The 22,830-nt window shown below is 41.9% G+C and overlaps 1 protein-coding gene across 2 annotated transcripts in view; it reads right to left on the bottom strand.

Annotated features, from left to right (window-relative positions):
- Positions 1 to 22,563, bottom strand: part of faah (fatty acid amide hydrolase) — a 61,330-nt gene extending 38,767 nt beyond the window's left edge. The window contains exons 1-6 of one of the 2 annotated variants that reach the window (XM_060829897.1): positions 22,328 to 22,563; positions 19,123 to 19,236; positions 16,265 to 16,405; positions 11,809 to 11,942; positions 8,029 to 8,235; positions 761 to 801 (exon numbers count right to left, since the gene is read on the bottom strand). In XM_060829897.1, coding sequence (XP_060685880.1) covers positions 761 to 801; positions 8,029 to 8,235; positions 11,809 to 11,942; positions 16,265 to 16,405; positions 19,123 to 19,236; positions 22,328 to 22,552 — 862 coding nt within the window. In that variant the 5' untranslated portion in view covers positions 22,553 to 22,563. The remainder of the gene's footprint in view (positions 1 to 760; positions 802 to 8,028; positions 8,236 to 11,808; positions 11,943 to 16,264; positions 16,406 to 19,122; positions 19,237 to 22,327) is intronic. The other variant, XM_060829898.1, reaches the window with a different exon arrangement.
- Between the last annotated feature and the right edge of the window lie 267 nt (positions 22,564 to 22,830).

The raw sequence follows: 22,830 nt of genomic DNA, 5'->3' as shown, positions 1-22,830 counted from the left end.
TTCATCTCCCAGCGGGGCTGCCGGACCTACTGAGGGATTTCCCAAAGTTGCTGGCCCACTGCTGTCCATTATAGCAGAAGGTGGAAGGACCGTCTGTTGCCAGCATGACAGATTTCCGGCCACTCAGTTTGTTCTGATACCTACAGGAAAATCCAGCTTCAAGGTAAGCGTTGGTTTAACATGTGACGCCTGTCTAAGAATCTAGATAAATTGTCAAAGTAGAGAAAGCTTTGCAAGCATGATGGTTAAGTTACAATGACAAAGAAACAGAGCTAATTAAGGTACTGGCATTTCTTAGTAGAGGGATAACATACAAGTCAATAAAGTAAAATGTTATAACCCCATAAAGAGCTCAGAGTGCTGTGCGCAGTTCTGTTTAACCCTCGAAAATTATTAACTTAGAGGGCTCAAGAGTTGGAGTAGCTGGTTAGCTCTTTGGAGCCAGTACAATGGGTCAAAGGCTTCTCATTGTTAAATTCTACAATTCAATACCTAACTTTTGAGAATAACCTTATTATTTTTGAATGAGTACAAAGAAGGAAAGGGAAATGATTCCAGGCATGTTACATAAAAATTAAAATCAAATTTAAAAAGCAGTCAACGAAAATAACCTTGTTCTTGAAAATCAAACCTAGTGCAACTGTTGATGTGTAATTCGTACTGGATTACAGTAAATTGTTCACTATAATTAGGAATATAAAAGCCAGACAATATTGGGAAACAAATTAAAGGTCACTTGGAATTTTTTTTATAAACTTACCAGCTTTTTGTCCAGGTAGAGACACTCTGATTCCTTGAGAGCTAAATAACATAACAATAAAAAAAAAGTCAGTGAAAGAAACAGGTTCCTCTTTGTAATCATTCATGGTGTTTTAATGTAATAATCATACAGGGCAATAGTTTAGTTTCAATGGAAACCTACTGACAAAAACAAACACATAAACAATGGAATATCCTCCATTACTCTAATCTTAACTTTCAAAAACAAATGAGAGAGTGTGCTCCGTTCAGAGAATAAAATTTTAAAACATGAATTTGAATTTTTGTTGAATTAATTAAATTGAATTCATTTCTGAAACAAGACTCCAACCAATTTCTCATTTTATTGGAGGTGAGCTGAGGGACAGGGGGGCCATTCTCAGTGGTTAGCACTGCTGCCTCACAGCGCCAGGGACCCGAGTTCAATTCCTGCCTCGGGCAACTGTCTGTGGAGTTTGCACATTCTCCCCGTGTCTGCGTGGGTTTCCTCCGGGTGCTCCGGTTTCCTCCCACAGTCCAAAGATGTGCAGGTTAGGTAAATTGGACATGCTAAATTGCCTGTAGTGTTAGGTGCAGGGATAAAGGTAGGGGAATATGTCTGGGTGGGTTGCTCTTTGGAGGGTTGGCGTGGACTTGTTGGGCCGAAGAGCCTGTTTCCACACTGTAGGGAAGCTAATCTAATCTAATTCCTGGAAGTTGGTTGGTCATTTAAACAGCTAAAAAGGCACGTGCCTTCCTTTTAACAACCAATGTACTTGTAACTTAAGTCAGCTCACTTTCCCAAGATTTAGGACATTTCGGCTGAAATCAGCTACAAAGGACTCATCCACGTGGAATATAGTTAACTTAAATGTGCAAATGAAGCAAGGCATGTGAAAAAAAAATTTTCATTCAATGAGGAGTTTTGAAATGGAATGTACTATATTCTGAAAATATGGATGCAGGCTCAGTTCAAGTATTCAATAGAAATGCTGTGCACGGATTAGCACTAGGGAATAGGACCAGTACATGTACGAGGGGCCAAATAGCCCCCTTTGCACCATAAATGCTCTGTAGTTCTGCGATGTGGCCTTACAGAACAACCTGCAGACCAGGAGAAGCAGGATTATTGCCCTTCGCCTTCCAACATTCCCCTCAACGTATCTGCTCCCTAACCACTATCCCAAAATAATATTCCCCATACCCCAGATTTACCTGATCCCATACCAGCATTTACAGGCTGTAACTATATATTTTAGCACCTAACAGGTCTTCAACATTTCAGTCAGGCTGGTTGCAAGCACAAATCTGAGAGGAAGAAATTCAAAGTTGTCCTGCAGTTTTAACTGCATGGGCTCCAGGAAGTCCATTCTTCCGACTAACTGAACCCGAAAACAGTATCATCCTAGCACAGAATGAAATGCCTGCCTAAAATTTAAAGTCACAGTCAGACGGTTTTGTTACCCTGTGGCAATTGAAGATTACTTCACTTATGCACCACAGAATAATTTGGCTAGGTTTTGAAGAGTTTAATTATTCAGGAGGATAATGAAAAACTATGAACAGTGCCGTGATCTTCCCTTTTTCAAATGTGTTATTACTGTCATATATAATATTATATCCTTTTATTATTCAAAGTTTGTCAGAAGATTCGTAGCTCAGGCGCTCATTGTTGTGGTTCTGTTCGCCAAGCTGGGAATTTGTGTTGCAGACATTTCATCCCCTGTCTAGGTGACACCCTCAGTGCTTGGGAACCTCCTGCAAAGCGCTTCTGTGATGTTTCCTCCGGCATTTGTAGTGGTTTGAATCTGCCGCTTCCGGTTGTCAGTTCCAGCTGTCTGTTGCAGTGGTCGGTATATTGGCCCAACCACCTCAAAACACACACAAGTTGCATCAAGACACTATTCAAAAGGGCCACAAGACAATGCAGTACACCAGAACTGCGGAAAAAAAAGAGAGGAAGAAGAACGCCAAAAATGGATACCCCCGCAATTTCAGCAACAGGTGCCCAAGGGAAAGACAACGGAATGAGGACATGCCACAATCCAAAGGACTAGCCACACTACCATACATCAAGAGCATTTCCGAACTGACAGCCAGACTACTGCGACAACTAGGACTCCTAACAGCACACAAACCAACAGCCCCTCTCAAATAACACCTCACCAGAACGAAGGAGCTGATACCCAGCATGAGCAAAACCAATGTAGTGTACAAAATCCCATGCAAGGACTGCACAAAACACTACATAGGACAAACAGGAAGACAGCTAATGATCCGCATCCATGAACACCAACTTGCCACAAAATGGCACAACCAGCTATCCTTAATAGCCACACACACAGATGACAAGCAACATGAATTCGACTAGGACAACACTACTATTATAGGACAAGCCAAATAGAGAACAGCCAGGAAATTCCTAGAGGCATGGCACTCATCCACAGATTCAATCAATAAGCACATCGACCTGGACCCAATATACCGGCCACTGCAACGGACAGCTGGAACTGACAACCGGAAGCAGCACATTCAAACCACTACAAATGCCAGAGGAAACATCACAGAAGTGCTTCACAGGAGGCTCCCAAGCACTAAGGATGTCACCTAGACAGGGGACGAAACGTCTGCAACACAAATTCCCAGCTCGGCGAACAGAACCACAACAACAAGCACCGGAGCTACAAATCTTCTCTCAAACTTTGAGTAATAATGATATAATATTATATATGACAGTAATAACACATTTGAGAAAGGAAAGATCACGGCACTGTTCATAGTTTCTTGTTATCCTCCTGAATAATTAAATTCTTCAAAACCTAGCCAAATTATTCTGTGGTACATAAGTGAAGTAATCTTCAATTGCCACAGGGTAACAAAACCGTCTGACTGTGACGGGAGGTGGGGGGCTGAGTTACCTAGCCATGGCTGATGAAGGAAGTCCGGAAATATAATCAAAGAAAAAGAGAAAGCCCATAGTGGTCAAGAGCAGTGGGAAATCAAAAGATTAAGAAGACTACAAAAACAAACAGAGGATAACAAAGAGAGAAATAAGGAAAAAGAGGATCAAATATGAAAGGTAAGCTAGCCAGTAATGTTAGAAATGATAGTTAAAGTTTCTTTCGATACATAAAAAAAATCAGTGAGGCAAAAGTAGAAATTCAGTTGCTCCAAGTTAATGATGGAAGGCTAGTACTGGGAGATAAGGAATTAGCTGAAGAACTTAGTAAGTACTTTGTGTCAGTCTTCACAGTGGAAGACAGGAGTCATATCCCAACAATTAAGGAGAGTCAGGGGGCAGAGTTGAGTATGGTAGCCATTACAAAAGAGCAAGTGCCAGAAAAGCTAAAAGATCTAAACACCAATAAATCTCCTAGCCCCGATGGACTACATCTTAGAATATGATTGAGGTGGCTGAGGAAATAGTGGAGGCGCTGACTATGATCTTTCAAAAATCCACTGGAGTCAGAGAAAATTCCAGATGGTTGGAAAATTGCTGTTTTAACCCCCTTGTTCAAGAAAGGATAAAGACAAAAGATGGAAAATTACAGGTCGATTAGCCTAACCTTGGTTGTTGGTAAAATTCTAGAATCCATCATTAAGGATGAGATTTCTAAATTCTTGGAAGTACCGGATCAGATTAGAACAAGTCAGCTTGGATTTACTAAGGGGAGGTAGTGCCTGACAAACTTGTTAGAATTCTTTGAAGTAACAAGTAAGTTAGACCAGGGAAACCCAGTGAATGGTATCTATCTAGACTTTCAAAAGGCCTTTGATAAGGTGCCTCACAGGAGGCTACTAAGTAAGGGCGAGGGCCCACGGTGTTCAAGGTGAGCTACTGGCATGGATGAGCAATTAGCTGTCTGACAAAAGGCAGAGAGTTGGGATAAAAGGTTCCTTTTCGGAATGGCAGATGGTGACAAGTGGGGTCCCACAGGGGTCAGTGCTGTTCACTTTATATATTAATGATCTGGATCAAGGGACTGGGGGCATTCTGGCGAAGTTCGCCAATGATACTAAGTTAGTCGGGCAGGCAGATAGTACTGAGGAGGTGGGGAGGCTGCAGAAAGATTGAGACAGTTTAGGAAATGGTTGATGAAATTCAACTTGAGCAAGTGCGAGGCCTTGCACTTTGGCTAACAATACAGGCAAGGAACATTTTTTAAAACAGTCAGAAAATTCATAAAGCCAAACTACAAAGGGATCTGGGAGTGCTAGTCCAGGATTCTCTAAAGGTTATTTTGCAAGTTGAGTCCATGATTAAGAAAGCAAATGTAATGTGGTTATTTATCTCAAGAGGGTTGGAATACAAAAGCAGCAACATGCTTCTGAGACTTTATAAAGTTCTAGTTAGGCCCTGTTTTGAATATTGTGTCCAATTTTGGGCCTCAACTCAGGAAGGAAATACTGGCACCAGAGCATGTCCATCGGAGATTCACATGGATGATCCCTGGAATGGTAGGCCTAACCCATGATAATCAGCTGAGGATCCTGGGATTATATTCATTAGAGTTTAGAAGGTTATGGGGAAATCTAATAGAAAATTACAACATAATGCATGGCTTAGAAAGGGTGGACGCTGTAAATTTGTTTCTGTTAAGCAGGGAGAGTAAGACCTGTGGGCACAGCCTTAGAATTTAGAGGTGATCAATTTAGAACGAAAATGAGGAGACATTTCTTCAGACAGAGTGGTGGGTCTGTGGAATTCATTGCCACAGAGCGCAGTGGTGGCCGGGACGTTGGGAATCTTCAAGGCAGAGATTGATAAATTCTTGATCTCGCAAGGAATTAAGCACTACAGGGAGAGTGCGGATAAGCAGAATTGAAACGCTCATCAGCCATGATTAAATGGCTGAGTGGACTCAATGGGCCAAATGGCCTTGCTTCCACTCCTATGACTTATGCTCCTGAGCCATGACAAACAAGCGTCAACAGACATATCTGTAGGCAGATGCTGAAATTCAGGGAATATTCTTGCTGATTCCTTCAAAGAGCCAGAAGTGAAGATATTAAGACAGGCTATTGAAATTGATGTTTGGTACTCTTGCCTTTATTGGTCAGTGCATGAAGTTATAGGAGTTGGGAGATCATGATATGGTTATACAGGGCTTTGATCACATCAGTTTTGGAATATTGCATTAAATTCTGGTCTCCCTACTATAGGAAAGACGTTGTTAAACTTGAAAGAGTTCAGAAAACATTTGCAAAAATATTGCCAGAGTTGGAGATTTTGAGCGATAGGGAGAGGCTGAATAGGCTAGGGCTACTGTCTCTGGAGCATCGGAGGCTGAGGACCTTATAGAGATTACGAAATCATGAGGGGCATGGATAGAGTGAATAGTCAAGGACTTTTCCCCAGGGTAGGGAGTCCAAAACTAGAGGGCATTTAAGGTGAAGGGGGAAAGATTTAAAAGGAACTCGAAATACAACTTTTTTCCTCAGAGGGTGGTGCATGTATGGAATGAACTGCCAGGAGAAGGAGGCTGATTATATTTACAACATTTAAAAAGGAATCTGGCTGGGTACATGACTAGGAAGGGTTTAGAGGAGTATGGGCCAAATACTGGGGCGGCATGGTGGCTCAGCGATTAGCACTGCTGCCTCACCGCGCCAGGGACGTGGGTTCAGGTGGCTGTCTGTGTGGAGTTTGCACATACTCCCAATGTCTGTGTGGATCTCCTCCGGGTGTTCTGGTTTCCTCCCACAGTCCAAAGATATGAAGGCTAAGTGAATTGGCCATGCTAAATTGCCCACAGTGTTCAGGGATGTGTAGGTTAGGTGTATTAATCAGGAGAAATATAGAGCAATAGAGTGGGGAATTGGGTCTGGGTGAGTTTACTTCCATGCTGCATAGTTCTATGACTCAATAGTGACTTTGACAGCCGCTGGTAACATATGGCCAGCAGATCCAGTGACAAGGAAGTTTCTTCCAAAAAGCTGCAAATGTCAGTGACCACCTGATATGAAAACCTGAGTCTCCTAAGGCACTGGTGCCAGACATATCAATGCAGCTCCTCCTTCATTGCAACCTTGATTTGGAGTTTAACCTCAAGAGTATTGAGTGCAGGAGTTGGCAGGTCATGTTGCGGCTGTACAGGACATTGGTTAGGCCACTTTTGGAATACTGCGTTCAATTGAGATTTGAGGTTGTATGTGAAAGATGTGTGGTGCAGCACTGCGCACGTGTAGTTTCTCTTGTGAAATAGAAAATTGGAGTCGATCCTCCTTCCGCTGTTCATCTTGGTCCTCACCCAAGTTAAAGCCACATATGCAGGGCACCCATTGTGAGCGGATTGTTGATAGACATAAAGTGGCGAGGTGGTCCACAAAACTCCAAAGCAGTGAAGGTGATGTCTAAGGTGTTACAAAGCAGTGAAAGCACATCCTAAAATAAAACAAGAACTGTGGTGCTTGAAATCTGAAGCCAAAACAGAAATGGCTAGAGAAACCCAGCAGGTCTCACAGTATCAATGATTGATGCTGCTAAATTGGAGTTCCTTCAACCAATTTTGTTTTGGAAACGTATTCATCAGTTCTGTGAAAACTGAGACGCAACGTCCATTTGCTCAGTCACTTTGACTCCTTGCAAGTTCCTCAAGCAACACTCACATGCAAGAATTAAATTCTATTAGCACAATTCAAATAGCCAGTAATTGCCTTAAGTGTTAAAATTGGCTAGCGATTTCATAAGAGTAGCAAACAGGAAGTTGGGGGTGAAAATGACTGGCCCTTGTTTGCTTTCCCACACACAATTTGAGCCCCTTCCAATGGCTACTTGACCCAAATCCACACTGTTTTTGTTTATAAAAAGGTTAAACAGTCTCCCTGACTCAAACATTGTAAGTCAAACCACTAGTGATTCAAGATCCTTAGACGACATGATAGCTCAGTGGTTAGCACTGCTGCCTCACAGCATCAGAGACCTGGTTTCCATTCCACCCTTGGGCAACTGACTGTGTAGAGTTTGCACATTCTCCCAGTATTTGCATGGGTTTTCACTGGGTGCTCCCATTTCCTCCCAAAGTCCAAAGATGTGCACGTTAGGTTGATTGGCCATGTTAATTACCCTGTAGTGTCTAGGAGATGTGTAGATTAGGTGGGTTAGCCAAGTGAAATGCAAGGTTAGGAGAGTGGATCTGGATAGGATGCTCTTCAGAGGGTAGGTGTGGACTCGTTGGGTCAAATGGCCTGTTTCCACACTGTAGGGATTCTATGAATGAAATCCTGATAAAATTATCAGGAAATCAAACATTTTGAGTTTTAGCTCAACAAAGTAAACTGTGTACTTACCTCAATCGATTCCCAGTTGGCTTGAAGCCACAGATTCCACAAAATGCAGCTGGCACCCGGATGCTGCCGCCAGTATCACTCCCAAGGCCAAGGATCGAACCACCAGCTGCGATCAGGGCCCCTTCTCCACCAGATGACCCGCCCGGCGTGCGTTTGTGGTCATGTGGGTTGACAGTTTGCCCAAAAATAGGGTTACTGCATTCATAGCTTTAAAAAAAAACAAAAAAAAGTTATCTTCATGAACTGGTTTATATTTCTCAGCCTTTCCTAGGTTTTGGTTTCTTACATCAGGATACCACAAAAAAAAAAGCCCTTTCTACGCCCATGCCAATGTTGTTCAAAAACCAGAACAAGGAGGTGATTGTACACTTTGATTTTGCTTCCTGCTGAAAAAACAGGTATCCCATCTGGTTCATACTCTAACATGTAAAAGACCGCTTGCGTGCTCAGGATTAAATTTTAGTGAGTTTGTTTACACAAGTGGAGACAACAATTGACTTTGTTTGATTGATGTCTCCATGAGGATAAAAGTTATTTTTATTAACATTTTTGTCAATGTCTGGATATTTTCCAATTAACCTGTTCAGAGATGGTCTTAGACACTTCTGGAACAGATGGGGACTTGAACCCATCCTTCCTGAGTCAGAGGTAGTGACATCACTACTGTGATGCAAGAGCCTATCTCAATATTTTAATTATTTTTTAATTTACCTTCTTTCTAAATAAACTGTTCAGGGATATGATGACACCTCAGGAGCAAGTGGGACTTGTGTCTCTCGGTCCAAGTTAATGGCATTACCACTGTGTCATAAGAGGGGTCCCTCTGCCTGAACATTTGTTTTTTATGGTTAAGATGTGTCAGGTGCTTAAACTTCTGTTTTTAATTCTTTAAGATTAACTCTATAGGATTTTAGGAACATCATTTTCTCCCAAAAGTATAAGAATGGGCAATCGTTTTTCCCCATGTATGCTATTGCTATCATTGCATTCATTGGTTATGTGCATGGTGTATACTAGATGAATGGGAATGGAGTCACCATAAGTTGGCACAGACAGTATGAGAGGCCATTGAGAGTAGTGGCATGAATTGGCATGGGGAAAGTGGGCAAGATGATGTGAAGGAGGAAGGCTGGTGAGCTCAAAAAGTAAAACAAGAGTAATGCAATCAAAGAGAGCTGAAGCATGCTTTTTAACCAGACTGTTTCAGAACTTGGCTGCTTCTTTGGCCTACTTCCAGGAGCAGTAGGTCCTACTCTGTCCCACACCTTGCTCCTGGAGTGAAGATCACCCCACAGGGAGCAGTTTGCATCATAACACGAGCCACGAGCCAGGAAATTTGCCAACGCCAGCTACCTGCATCCAGACTGAACGTTTAGTCATTGGATTTGTTGTAAATTCCCCCAAAAGTTATTTGTTTGTTTATATATGTGGAAGTACAGATGCACCCATTAATATGCATCAATGTGGTGTGAATGAATGCCTACTGTTGTGCCGATAAGGGGAGGGGAAAGACAAGGCATTTAAAAAAAAGGGAATGATAGCATGGAATATTAAAGTCATTTTTATGAACAGGAAAGCAAATGTTTAGTGTAGAAAACTGTGAGTTACCAGGTAGGATGCAGGAGGGAGGATGACTCTAGTCAAAGAAATGCATCCTGTGAATTCAAAGACTTGAAGATTTTTAAAAGTGGGGCAGCAAGGTGGCTCAGTGGTTAGCACTGTTGCCTCTCCGTGTCAACGACCCAGGTTTGATTCCTACCTCAGCAACTGTGCAAATTCCACACAGACATTCTCCCTGCATTTGCATGGGTTTCCTCCAAGTTCTCAAGTATCCTTCCATAGTCCAAAGATATGCAGGTTAGATGGATTAGCCATGCTAAATTGTCCCATAGTGTCCAGGCATGTGTAGGCGTGGTAAATTAGTCATGGGAAATACAGGGTTACAAGGATAGGGTAGGGGGCGCAGGTCTGGGTGGGATGCTCTTCAGAGGTGTACCTGATGAGCCAAAGGTAGAGAGCGTGGTTCTGGAAAAGCACAGCAGGTCAGGCATATTCTTAATGAAGGGCATATCCCCAAAATGTCGATTCTCCTGCTCCTCAGATGCTGCCTGATCGGTTGTGCTTTTCCAGCACCACACTCTCGACTCTGATCTCCAGCATCTGCAGTCCTCACTTTCTCCTCCTTGATGAGCCAAATGGTCTGCTTCTAACTACAGGGATTCTATGGATTGAAAAGGAGAAATCACAGAGTCATAATCATCCATGACCATCGAAGATCCCCTCCCTCAGTTTCCTGAGAATCCTTGAATTGGCTTTCAGCAGTAATAGGTGGTATGGAAATGCTTGGATTGTAACTGTTTGAAGTTCTATTGGTATTCAGAACCTAAAACCTGACTTTTTGGATTCCTTGCCTCAGCTGCCATTGTTGAACAGGTGATTTGTATACTCAAAAACTATTTGTTCGGTCTGGCAATCAGTTAATTATTGCAGTTTTTATTTAAGCATCTAATTTTATTTATTAAACACCCTTTTTATTTTATTTTGTAGAGAGTCTCCTACACTCTGTGCTTCGTTTGATTATATTTAATTTTCCATTTTCTCCCTACTTCTCATCCACTTACAATGCAGTAGCTACGGCATGGCTTGCAATAATACTAAATCATTCAAATCAGTAAGGCTTCAGGTCGCTCCCCAGTATGGTTTGAGCAAGTCAGTTGGGGCAGGATTAATGTCATTTAATTCTCTACTTACATTGACAACCGCAGCCACAACAACATAGGAGAAGCTAAACACTACCCAGGTGAAGGCAACCTGTTGTGACTGGCACCCCACCCATTAAACATTCCCCTCACAGCCGGGCACAGCAGTACAATCATCAACAACTGACAAAACAGAATCCCTACAGTTGGAAACAGGACACTCACCCCATCGAGTCCACACTGACCCTCTGAAAAGCATCCCACCCAGACCTGCTACCCCTACCTATTCCTGTCACCCTTTCCCATGGCTAATCCACTGAGCCTATACATCCCTGAACGCTGTGGGGCAATTTAGCATGTCCAATCCACCCTTGGACTGCAGGAGGAGATCAGAGCACCTGAAGGAACCCAATGCAGACACAGGGTGAATATGCAAACTCCACAGACAGTTGCCTGAGGTCAGAATCAAGCCTGGCGTCCTGGCACGGTGAGGCAACAGTGCTAACACTGCACCGCCCTATTTTAAAAACTTTTAATTCCTTTATTTTCTAGTTTAAATTAATAAAGACTTGGATGTTAGCCATTACCTCATTTCTTTCTGTGAATGTATTCTATGATGGTTATACTTTAACGTCTCTCTCTTTACTTTGTACCTTTTCTCGTTAATACCTCTAACTGTGGTGGTGGTGTGTGGTGACATTTATACACTCTTCACTGTACTCCCATAGTTCTGTACATGTGGAAATCTAATAACTTTACTCTTAGATCTTATGGTGTTATGGTCTGTTCAGAAAGATTCAGAATTGATCTCAAACTGCACTTGGTTATACAGTCCCTACAAGGCACACACTTCCTTTGTTTGTGACATTTTGCTTCTTGCAGTTATGTTGCATGACTGTAATTTTAATCTTTACAATAATTTACTGTATTTTCACAGAAGCAGGTGACCATCTTTTCAGCTCCTTTATTCACAATGTATGTGAACTATATTAAAACATGTCACTTATCTTAATGTTGAAATTTCTTTTAGTTGTTAAAAGTATCAGCAGCCGCTAACTACAACTCAACAACACATGATTACCTTAGCAGAGACTGAGGGACATTTGTTTTCACAAAAGGAATAGCCCCTTGTTTCTTCAGCACTTGGACCAGGACACTATCTTTGGTTGCAGGCTGGTGAAAGAATTTCCTCAGTCCACATGTTGAATCATAACCCTGTGTTTTAAACAAAAAGCCTCTTGAGAAACATTTTTTTTCTTTTTTCATTTCACTCAGGAGAGCAGAAACTAGTGAAAATCAAAAATTAGATATATATCGATTTTTGCTTACGCATGAGGAAAGTTTGCCAAGGAAAATGTGATCTGTCTGGATTTTTAGGAGTTTGGCAATGACTCAATATTCCCAAGAGACAAACATAGATTTAGACCCTTCGGTCCAAATTGTCCATACTGACCAGATATCCCAACCCAATCTGGTCCCACCTGCCAGCATCCGGCCCATATCCTTCCAAACCCTTCCTATTCATATAACATCCAGATGTCTTTAATGTCATAATTGTACCAGCCTCCACACTTCATCAGGCAGCTCATTCCATACATGTATCATCCTCAGTGAAAAAGTTATCCCTTAGGTCTCTTTTATATCTTTCTCCTCTCACCCTAAACCTATGCCTTCTCAATTCCCCCACCCCAAGGAAGAGACTTTGTCTATTTATCCTATCCATGCCCCTCATGATTTTATTAGCCTCGATAAGAACAGCCTTCACATCCTCCAATGCACCAGGGAAAACAGCCCAAGCCTATTCAGCCTCACCCTGTAGCATGTCCAATTTTAGGGATCCACATGCACTTGAACCCAGAAAAGGTCCAAATGGGGTCGTTATACCTCCCTTCTATAACTGCTTGAGGCTTGCATGTGGTCTGTGCACAAACACTGCTCACCCACCATGGAGAATGCCCAGGAAAATCTCCAAGCAATAAAAAGGTGAAATTATTGTAAACAAATATCTTCTGGGATGCAAATCCCATACAGCAATCGTAGTGCATTTCATTGGAAGGAATGAACATTTGTCTACGATCATGCCTTCCTACAACATGGAACCAAATCATTCAAAAATCAGAAATACTTTGAGCAAAAAAGTGTATTCCTCCTGAAAAATAGACACACAGGAGGCAACTGCATGCATCCAATGGCTCGGCTGTTACTCACCTAATGCGCCATATTACCTTTGAGCCACTGAGCTGTGGATACCAAATGGGCATCCTAGACAGTGTTTTCCCTATTCACTCATGGTCATTGGGCGTTGCTGGCTGGCCAGTTAACGCCTGTGCGGAGCTACCCTTGAACTGGGTTGATTGACTCTCAATGGCTTTGCAATCACATTGCTATGGCTGTGGAGTTACATGTAGGCCAGATCAGGTGAGGATGGCAGATTCACTTCCCTGAAGGATATTAGTGAGTGAGAGAAGTTTTTCCAACAATTGGCAATTGTTTTGTGGTCATCAGTAGATTCATAATTCCAGATTTTTATTTATTGAATTCAAATTCCACCATTTGCTATTGCAGAATTTGAACCTGCGTCTCCAGAATGTTAGCACAGTTTCTGGATTAATAGTCTAGTGATAATATCACTAGGACATTGACTACCTAGTCCAAAGAGGTCTCATACAACCAGTGCATGACCAGTCACAGCTAAGACCTTAAAAGAGATTAATGTGTATGACCAAGAGTGAAGGGAGCAGTGGCTGGGTTCAGGGTGAGTGGTGGGAGGCTGATTCAAAGACTTGATTCACTTTCAAGCAAGTACTTTGACCAAATCACACTTCTGATAGCAGTCCACTGTAGTGCCAGTTAAATTCTGGCAAGATCATCTGAAGACCCTCCAAATTATTACATCTTTAAAACACATTTCCAGTCTGATTTGATTTTCTATCATCACATGTACCAAGATACATTGAAAAGTATTGTTTTGCTTGCTATTCAGGCATATCACACAAATACATCAGTGTTAATGAACAGAATGCAGAACGTAGTGTTACAGCTACTGAGAAAGATGGTTCTATTATGAGAAGTCTATTCATAAGTCTTCAGAACAGCTTCTTCCCTGCTGTGATCAATCTGCTAGTTAACACTTTTTTCTGGCAGATTTCTTTTCATTTCACCATGCACCTTTCACATTGCTAGACATGTGGTTTTGGAAATTTGCAGACATCCAATTCAGATGAAAGGCTTTGTCTTTTAGAGACTTTTCAGGCTGTGTGTTATTTCTGAGCCAAAAAGTGTTCGAGAATGGGAGAACCCCAAACTGACTCCGATCATTCGGGTCTCTGATCTGGACAAGAACAGTTTAAAACCACCAAGCGTGCAATTTATTTGTTTCTGAAATTGGGATTGATAAAGTAATTTAATAGAAGTCGCTATTTCAAGCACTCAAAGTTACATGAACTTTAAGCAGCAGTACAGTGATCAAAGATATGAGAAATCTTCTAATTGTTTCAGGAGCCTTTGAGAAATGCATAATCTGTATGCCCTTAAGTTCCTGGAAGCAGCTGGATTTAAAGCCAGCCTGAATAAGAAAAAATAATGGGAACCTCTCCACAGTCAAAATGATACAACAGACCTGTGGATGTGCAAGACCGGTCACAGGATTGTTTAATTACTATTTGTTTAGGACATTGCAAGACAACTATACCCCAACAAGAATTGATAAAGGGGAGGTCTATGGGTCATATCGGTTATGGTTCAGAGCTGAAAATGTGTTGCTGGTTAAAGCACAGCAGGTTAGGCAGCATCCAAGGAACAGGAAATTCGACATTTCGGGCCAGAGCCCTTCATCAGGATTCCTGATGAAGGGCTCTGGCCCGAAATGTCGAATTTCCTGTTCCTTGGATGCTGCCTAACCTGCTGTGCTTTAACCAGCAACACATTTTCAGCTCTGATCTCCAGCATCTGCAGACCTCACTTTTTACTCGGTTATGGTTCATCAAGCTTTAATCTTGTGTTAAGAGCAAAGATGAATACACACAGAAGTAGGTTCCAGAGAAGCAACAAAGTTCAAAAGAAAGGAACAAAGTACTGCTGATTATGGAATCTGTATTGAAAACAACAAATGCTGGGGATCACAGAGGGTCAGACAGTTTCTATAGAGAGAGACAGAGAGAGAGCAAGCTAACATTTCAAGACTAGACTGGAAACGTTAGCTTGCTGTCTCTCCATGGATGCTGTCTGACCCACTGTGATCTCCAGCATTTGGTATTTTAAGGTCAAAAGGAAACCTGTTAGAATCTGGAATATTTTGAGAAGTGAAATGTCTAATGAAATTTAGCAAGTTTTTTGGAAACCCAAGATATCCAATTGTAAACTGGGCACAAACTGTTAACATCTGGAATGTTTGATTTCTATTTTAAAAATATTGCGAAAAGATTTTAACAGGATTGTAACAGGAAAATGACATTAACTACACAAGGTGAGTTGTTCAAAGGGACACAGCAAAAAGAAGTGTAGAAGAAACTAATTAATTGACAGCTTTCTTGTAGAGATGTGCCCTCAACCAAGCAGTTTTTAAAAAGAACAGGACTGGATGACTTGGTCACCGCCTGAAACATCGAGATTGAGTGAAGAGGATACACAAGCACACATGCTGTTTTAAAAGCCAGTAATAAGGGAACTTTGAAACAAACTGATAAGTTGGGTATACATTAACAGACACACACAATATGTTACTACGCTCAAACATTCAAGAGGTTATTCAATGACTATCCGAATCAAAATAATGTGCAACGTATGAAATAAAGACAGGAAATCGGCAATAGGTCTTTAGATTAGATTAGATTAGACTTACAGTGTGGAAACAGGCCCTTCGGCCCAACAAGTCCACACCGACCCGCCGAAGCGCAACCCACCCATACCCCTACATTTACCCCTTACTTAACACTACGGGCAATTTAGCATGGCCAATTCACCTGACCCGCACATCTTTGGACTGTGGGAGGAAACCGGAGCACCCGGAGGAAACCCACGCAGACACGGGGAGAACGTGCAAACTCCACACAGTCAGTCGCCTGAGTCGGGAATTGAACCCGGGTCTACAGGCGCTGTGAGGCAGCAGTGCTAACCACTGTGCCACCGTGCCGCCCCTAATTGCTCATTTGAAGAGCCAGTATAGACAGAATGGACCGACGACCTCCTTCTGAGCCGTAAGACTTTTGTCATTCAGTGGGTGCTAGGTCAACAATCTTGATTGAAGGACTAAATGATACAGATAGTTTAATCCATTGCCTTTACACTTCTAAGCTACATTACTGGCCAATACTTAATGAATTATTGAGCATAAAGGACAAGGATGTAACCACTATTGGCTACCTCAGGCTTAGGTCAAGAGACCAAGAAGGGGAGCTGTTAGGGGATGTTTTACACTCCAAGGGTAAAATTATTATTGCGTCTGAGTGAGAAGGGAGCAAAACTAAATCATTGCATCACCACCAACACATTTTCACATCGAATCATTTTTTTAAAAAAAAAATCAGCTGAACCTCTACCTTGTAGTTTATGTTGTCCTTAATGCTGACAGGGATCCCATACAGAAGTCCTTTCTTCTTCCCACTGAGATTCTTAAGCTGTGTTTGACATTCTGGAAGAAATTCTGTGACGCAGTTCAGCAGTTTAGTGACTTCCAAAGCCTTTAAAAAGAAGAAATGGGCAAACCTAGCATAACACTGCAACTGTGCAAATATTTTTTACCTCTTCAGCAAATCATAGGATCTAAGCATTATTGTCAAGACTTGCGTTTATTAGGCATCCCAATTACCCTTGCAAAAGTAGAGGCAAGTCACCTTCATGAACTGTTGCAGTGCACACAGTGCTGTTAGAAAAGGGAATTCAAGAATTTTGACCCAGTGACAGCACTATGACATAGTTTTAATCAGAATGGTATGCGGCTTGAAGGTGAACTTGCTGGTAATGGTGCTCCCATGCGTCCGATTCCCTGCAAGAGCTCCTTACAAATTTGCAGGAGGGACTAATATACTAGCAGGGAGATTTGCTGGAGCTGCTCAGGAGGATTTATACTAATAAGGTGGGGTGGGGGTGGGGGGTGGTGGGAGGTGGGGTTGGTGTGGGACCCAGGGAGATACTGAGGAAAGATCAATCTGAGACTGGTACATTTGGGAAAAAAAGAGTGAGTCAAACAGTCAGGGCAGGCAGGGACAAAGCAGAGATCAAGGTAGGACTGGTAAATTAAACTGCATTTATTTCGATGCAAGAGGCCTAACAGGGAAGGCAGATGAACTCAGGGTATAGTTCGGAACATGGGACTGGGATATCATAGCAATTACTTAAACATGGCTCAGGGATGGACAGCTGCAAATGTGTTGCTGGTCAAAGCACAGCAGGTCAGGCAGCATCTCAGGAATAGAGAATTCGACGTTTCGAGCATAAGCCCTTCATCAGGAATGGACAGGACTGACAGCTTAATGTTCCAGGATACAAATGCTGTAAGAAAGATAGAAAGGTCCGGGGGGGGGGGGGGGGGGTGGAGTTTGTGAGAAGATTTGTAGCTCGGGTGCTCGTTGTTGTGGTTCTGTTCGCCACTAGAGAGGAGAGGAAGAAAAGAACAACCAACTCCCATTCCTAGACGTGATGGTACAGAGAACACCAAGTGGAGAATTCACCACAAAGGTATACAGGAAAACCACACACACACAGACCAAGTCCTGAACTATAAAAGCAACCACCCCAACACACACAAGAAGTTGCATCAAGACACTGTTCAAAAAGGGCCACAACACACTGCAGCACACCTGAACTGCAAAACAAAAGAGGAAGAACACCTCTACAATATATTCGCCAAAAACGGATACCCCCACAATTTCATCAACAGATGCCTAAGGGAAAGACACGGAACGAGGACACGCCACAACCCAAAGGACTAGCCACACTACCATACATCAAGAACATTTCTGAACTGACAGCCAAACTACTACGATCACTAGGACTCATAACAGCACACAAACCAACAGCCACTCTCAGACAACTCACCAGGACAAAGGACCCGATTCCCAGCATGAGCAAAACCAACGTAGTGTACAAAATCCCATGCAAGGACTGCACAAAATACTACATAGGACAAACAGGAAGACAGCTAACGATCCGTATCCATGAACACCAACTAGCCACGAAACGACATGACCAGCTATCCCTAGTAGTCACACACACAGATGACAAGCAACGGGAGTTCGACTGGGACAACACTACTATTATAGGACAAGCCAAACAGAGAACAGCCACGGAATTCCTAGAGGCATGGCACTCATCCACAGCTTTAATCAACAAACATATCGACTTGGACCCAATATACAGGCCACTGCAGCGGACAGCTGGAACTGACAACCAGAAGCGGCAGAGACAAACTACTATAAATGCTGGAGAAAACAATACAGAAGCACTTCACAGGAGGCTCCCAAGCACTGAGGATGTCACCTAGACAGGGGATGAAATGTCTGCAACACAAATTTCCAGATCGGCGAACAGAACCACAACAGGTGGGGGCCGGGGGGGGCAAGAGAGGAGGAGGAAATGGCAGTTTTGTTATGGGATAGCATTACTACCATATTTAGGGAGGATATTCCTGGGATTACATCAAGGGAACTTATTTGGGTAGAACAGAAATAAGAAAGGGATGATCACCTAACTGGGATTAAATTATAGACCCCCGAACAGTCAATGGAAAATCAACTAAGGAGATTTCAGTTATCTCTAAAGGTGGTTATGGTAGGGGACTTCAAACTTCCAAACATAGTCTGGAACTGCTAATGTTAAGAGTTTAGATAGAGAGGAATTTGTTAAGTATGTGCAAGAAAACTTTCTGATTCAGTATGTAAACTTAGAAATTCTTGGACCACTCATGGGTTGCAAAATAACACTTATTATCATCAAGCCGGCTGAGAGGTCAAGAGAAAAAAAAGACTAGGTTATGAATCAGATATGACCTAGAATATGCTAATAAATGATCACTAATTCGTAGTAGAGGCAGCATAATTTATACCCCTAGCGTGTGTAATCATCTTGTTTTTCTCCAATTCCCACCATAGAATGTTTCTAGTCTTAATTAGGTTCTCATGAGGTAATTAATACATTAGTGTCATTTAACAGATAAAATAAACAATACTGTTAATGTGATGTTATTTGCGTCACTGATATTCATCAATAAAACTCGATGCTAAAATAAGAAACTTCAATAATTAACTGACTGCCAGACCGAACAAGTAGTTTTTGTGTTTACAAATCACCTGTTCCACAATGACTGCTAAGGCAAGTGATCCATAAAGTCAGCTTTATTAGGTGCTGAATACCAAATAGGATTTCAAGCTATTGCAAGCCAAGCCATGCAATTCTATACCTTTTCCATGTAAGCAAACAACACACTATCGGGAGAAAGAGAGCCATCCTGCAATTGTTCATGGAGCTCCAGAAGGGATAGAGACAGAACAGATTCAGTGTCTCTAGATCTGCCCTAAAACAAAACATATTTTGGTTACACATGGAATGAAATGCAACAGATTGCAACATGAAGTAGCTCACTGTTCATATAATGCAAGTTAATATTAATTTGCTTGAAAAGTATAAATATATGTTTCAGGGTATATAGAAACAGGCCCTTTGGCCCAACAAGTCCACACAGACCCCCCAAAGAGTAACCCACCCAGATCCATTTCCCTCTGACTGATGAACCTAACACTATGGGCACTCTAGCATGGCCAATTCACCTGACTGGCACATCTTTGGATTGTGGGAGGAAACCAGAGCACCCGGAGGAAACCCATGCAGACACAGGGAGAATGTGTAAACGCCACACAGGCAGACACCCAAGGCTAGAATCAAACCTGGGACCTGGGTGCTGTGAGGCAGCAGTATTAACCACTGAGCCACCATGCCACCCTAATGAACCTCCTCTGCAGCTCCCTCTAGTGCCAGTACATCCTTTCTCAAGTAAGGAAAGCAAATCTGCACGCAGTACTTTCGGTGTTGCCTCACGAGCACTCTACACAGCTGCAACATGACCTCCCTGCTTTTAAACACAATCCCTTTAGCAATGAAGGACTAAATTCCATTTGCCTTCCTAATTACCAGTTGTACCTGCAGACCGACCTTCTGCGATTCGTGCACAAGGACACCCAGGTCCTTCTGCATAGCAGCATGCTGCAACTTTTTGACCATTCAAGTATAGTCCTTTATACTGTTACTCCTACCAAAATGGATGACTTCACATTTGTTAACATTGTATTCATCTGCAAAACCTTTACCCACCCATTTAAAGCATCAATGTTCCTCTGCAAAGTTTCAAAGTCCACTGCACACTTTGCTCTGCCACTCATCTTAGTGGCATTTGCAAACTTTGACAAGCTACTTGGTCTCCAGCTCCAAATCATCTATACAAAATTGTGAAAATTGCAGTCCTAACACTGATCTTTGAGGAGACCACTAGTTACTTATTGCCAACCAAAATAGCACTCATTTATCCCCACTCTTTGCTGCCTGTTAGTCAACCAGTTCTCTACCATAACGCCATGCATCTTTAACTTATACAGCAGTCTCTTGTACAGCACCTTGAAGGCCTTTTGTAAATCTAGGTACACTGCATCTACTGGGTCCCTGTGGTCCACCATGCTCATAACATCTTCATAAAATTCCAAAAGATTAATTAAGCATGACCTGCTGCATCTGCCCAATGGGACAATTTCTATCCACAGAAGTTAAGCAAACTCTTCTATAATTCCCTATCTTTTGTCTACTGCCCTTTTTAAACAGTGGAGTCACATTTGCTGTTTTCCAATCTACTGGAACTATACCAGAGTCCAGCAAATTTTGGAAAATTACCACAAGCGGAGTTGCTATTTCTCCCACAATCTCTTTTAGTACCCTGAGATGCATTCAATCAGGACCAGGAGACATGCCTATCCTCGTTCTCACTTTTTTGCAGATCCTAAACTGTGCTATCCCATGACACATCAGACACTTATGCAATACTCATATCTGATTCAAATCTCAGCCAATAAATGGTAGGCAATTAGTTGAAGGTGATTATGTGTAATTTGAACATCACGCTAACAAGGACTTGGCCCAAACATGCTAAATGTCAGTCCTGATAACTCACAGGACCTGATTGCAATATTAACTGTTTAGACTGAGCAAGAAGCCATATGTTTTCCCTGCATGCAAAAGATGAAAACACAAGGCAGTTCCCAGACAAATGGGTGTATTTCGACAAGTACTACAATGACAGCTGATACCTCCCACAGTATAGTCAAGATTTACTCCGGTAACCTGACAACATTCAGCAAATAGTGTGACAACACTATGACTTTAATTGGTCCTGGCCTTACTTTTTATGAAAGCTGAGACAGAGGTACCAAGTAGTCTGCTTCAAAGCCCATAAAGTAAACACCTTGTGATGCCTTGGGTTATGTTCCTAAATTCAGAACAATAGAAGCAGCTTGAATGGGTGGGGTCAAGCTCCCACAGAACCAGTATTTTTAGTTTTAGTTGTTCAATAGCAGTTATTGCTGGGGTCTTAAAGCTGGGTTTGGAAAATACAGTGCATCTCCCCCTACTACTGTTTTCTCTTGATGTTTTTTCTCTTCTGGACTGGAGAATTGCCTATGAGACAATCTATTTTAATAAATTTGCCTTTGCTAAGGGTGTGTCAGTGGAATGTTACTATATTGGAACAGATACTGTTCAGTAATTAAATCATCTATTATTCTGTTAAGTTTTCCAAGAGTAAAGTTATTCCATTCCCTTCTTTCTGTTGTTGTATTTTAACCATAGCATATGAATTAAGTGTGTTTTGGCTCAAGACTGGTAGCTTGACCAATCAAATTACAGTCACAATGCAACATCTGGCATTTACATTTAAAATAAGAAAAAAAGTGAGGGTATATGTTATTTTCTCAACATATTTTGAGGAGTTTGGACTGCTCCATAACAATACCCATCAATTAGTAAAAACTAAAAAAAACTGCAAATGATGTAAAGCTGTTCAGGGGAAGGGTCACTCCACCAAAACATTAATTTCTCTCCACAGATACTGTCAGACCTGTCAAGGCTTCCTAGCAGTTTCTGCTCTGGTTTCCACTCAATTGGCAATCGATGCAGACAGCTATCCATTAGACAGGACAGTCAAATGGACAATGGTAATCCCATAAACTGGGGATTAAAGAAGATTCCTTTGCTATCACATAACAGGGCACCCACTCACTAGGTGGGTTCCACTGAAACCACAGCTAAATAATAAGAGACTGGATGGTTAATAAAGGAAACTGTAAATAGGATAACTGTAAATTCGATTAATTCAATCTTTTTGTAATGTTAAGACATGCAATGTATATATTTATGAACGACATGACAAATTGTACAGGTACCAAAGATTTATTTCTATGAATAAAGTATATTTTGAAATTTAAAGAAATCGCGGGACGCGAATATATCAATAGAAGCATATTTCTATTGTTCTGAATTCAATTCAATTGAAGTCTCAGCAACCCAGAAACAAGCGTTATCTCGTTTGTGACAGCTCTTATTTACAGAAGTCAATCTTTGCTTACCGATACTTTGAACTCTAGCACAGCTTTTTCCACACCGCCCAATGCTTTCTTCCTGTCTGTACGCGCTTTCTCTATCGCCGCTAAATAGCTCCTTCTTTCCATCCATTTCAGCAATTTATACATTACGACAGTGCAGCAGATTAAACCAGGGATTGCTTGATACATTTGCGGCGTTAGAGCAAATGTATCCACCATCCACGAAGACATATTAATAAGCACAATCATCCCCACTCTGCAGCTTCTCAGAGAGAGACACAAGTTAAACCCGCCCACCAGAACTAAGCAGGACTGCCCTGAAATCCAGACATGGATTCATACAGCAGCTGGATTGTTGAAACTTGTTCCAATACAAAACTATAAAAACAAAGAACTGTGGATGGTAGGGTTGAAGAAAGACTACTAGGTTCCAAACGTTAACTCTGTTTTTTCTCTCTCCACAGATGCTGCCAGGCCTGCTGAATTTCGCCAGCAATTTAATTTTGTTTGTTTGTTCCATTGCAATG

This window comes from Hemiscyllium ocellatum, chromosome 9 (assembly GCF_020745735.1).
Source record: "Hemiscyllium ocellatum isolate sHemOce1 chromosome 9, sHemOce1.pat.X.cur, whole genome shotgun sequence".
In the NCBI taxonomy this organism is placed as follows: Eukaryota; Metazoa; Chordata; class Chondrichthyes; order Orectolobiformes; family Hemiscylliidae; genus Hemiscyllium; species Hemiscyllium ocellatum.
This window is presented reverse-complemented; position numbering and strand designations above follow the sequence as displayed.